At 69.2% G+C, this 321-nt stretch overlaps 1 protein-coding gene across 1 annotated transcript in view; it reads left to right on the forward strand.

Moving 5' to 3' along the window:
• The window catches only part of FLAD1 (flavin adenine dinucleotide synthetase 1), a gene marked incomplete at both ends in the record, with an annotated part of 2,141 nt that overhangs the window by 1,340 nt on the left and 480 nt on the right, over positions 1 to 321 (forward strand). Inside the window, one exon of the mRNA XM_010146293.1 lies at positions 20 to 186. Coding sequence (XP_010144595.1) covers positions 20 to 186 — 167 coding nt within the window. The remainder of the gene's footprint in view (positions 1 to 19; positions 187 to 321) is intronic.

Below are 321 nucleotides of genomic sequence, written 5' to 3' on the forward strand. Positions count from 1 at the left end.
CCGGGCAGGCCCCGACCATCTCTTCCGGCAGGCTCGGCCCTGGGGCAGAAGGTGTCAGCAGCACTGCGGACCATTGAGGAGGCTTTGGACCGGTACAGCCTGGCCCAGCTCTGCGTGGGCTTCAACGGGGGCAAGGACTGCACGGCCCTGCTGCACCTTGTCCATGGCGCCGTGGAGAGGTACCCGGCCACAGGGCTCTGCTGGCCTGGCCTGGGGCAGGAGTGAGGGGCACACATGGACCCCAGCTGGGTTTAGGGCTCTCCCCTGCCCTGCCCCGGGGAACAAGCAGGTTGCTGGGGCCCAGCTCACAGGGACTGGGCC

This window comes from Buceros rhinoceros, unplaced genomic scaffold, assembly GCF_000710305.1.
Source record: "Buceros rhinoceros silvestris isolate BGI_N320 unplaced genomic scaffold, ASM71030v1 scaffold26162, whole genome shotgun sequence".
NCBI lineage: Eukaryota > Metazoa > Chordata > Aves > Bucerotiformes > Bucerotidae > Buceros > Buceros rhinoceros.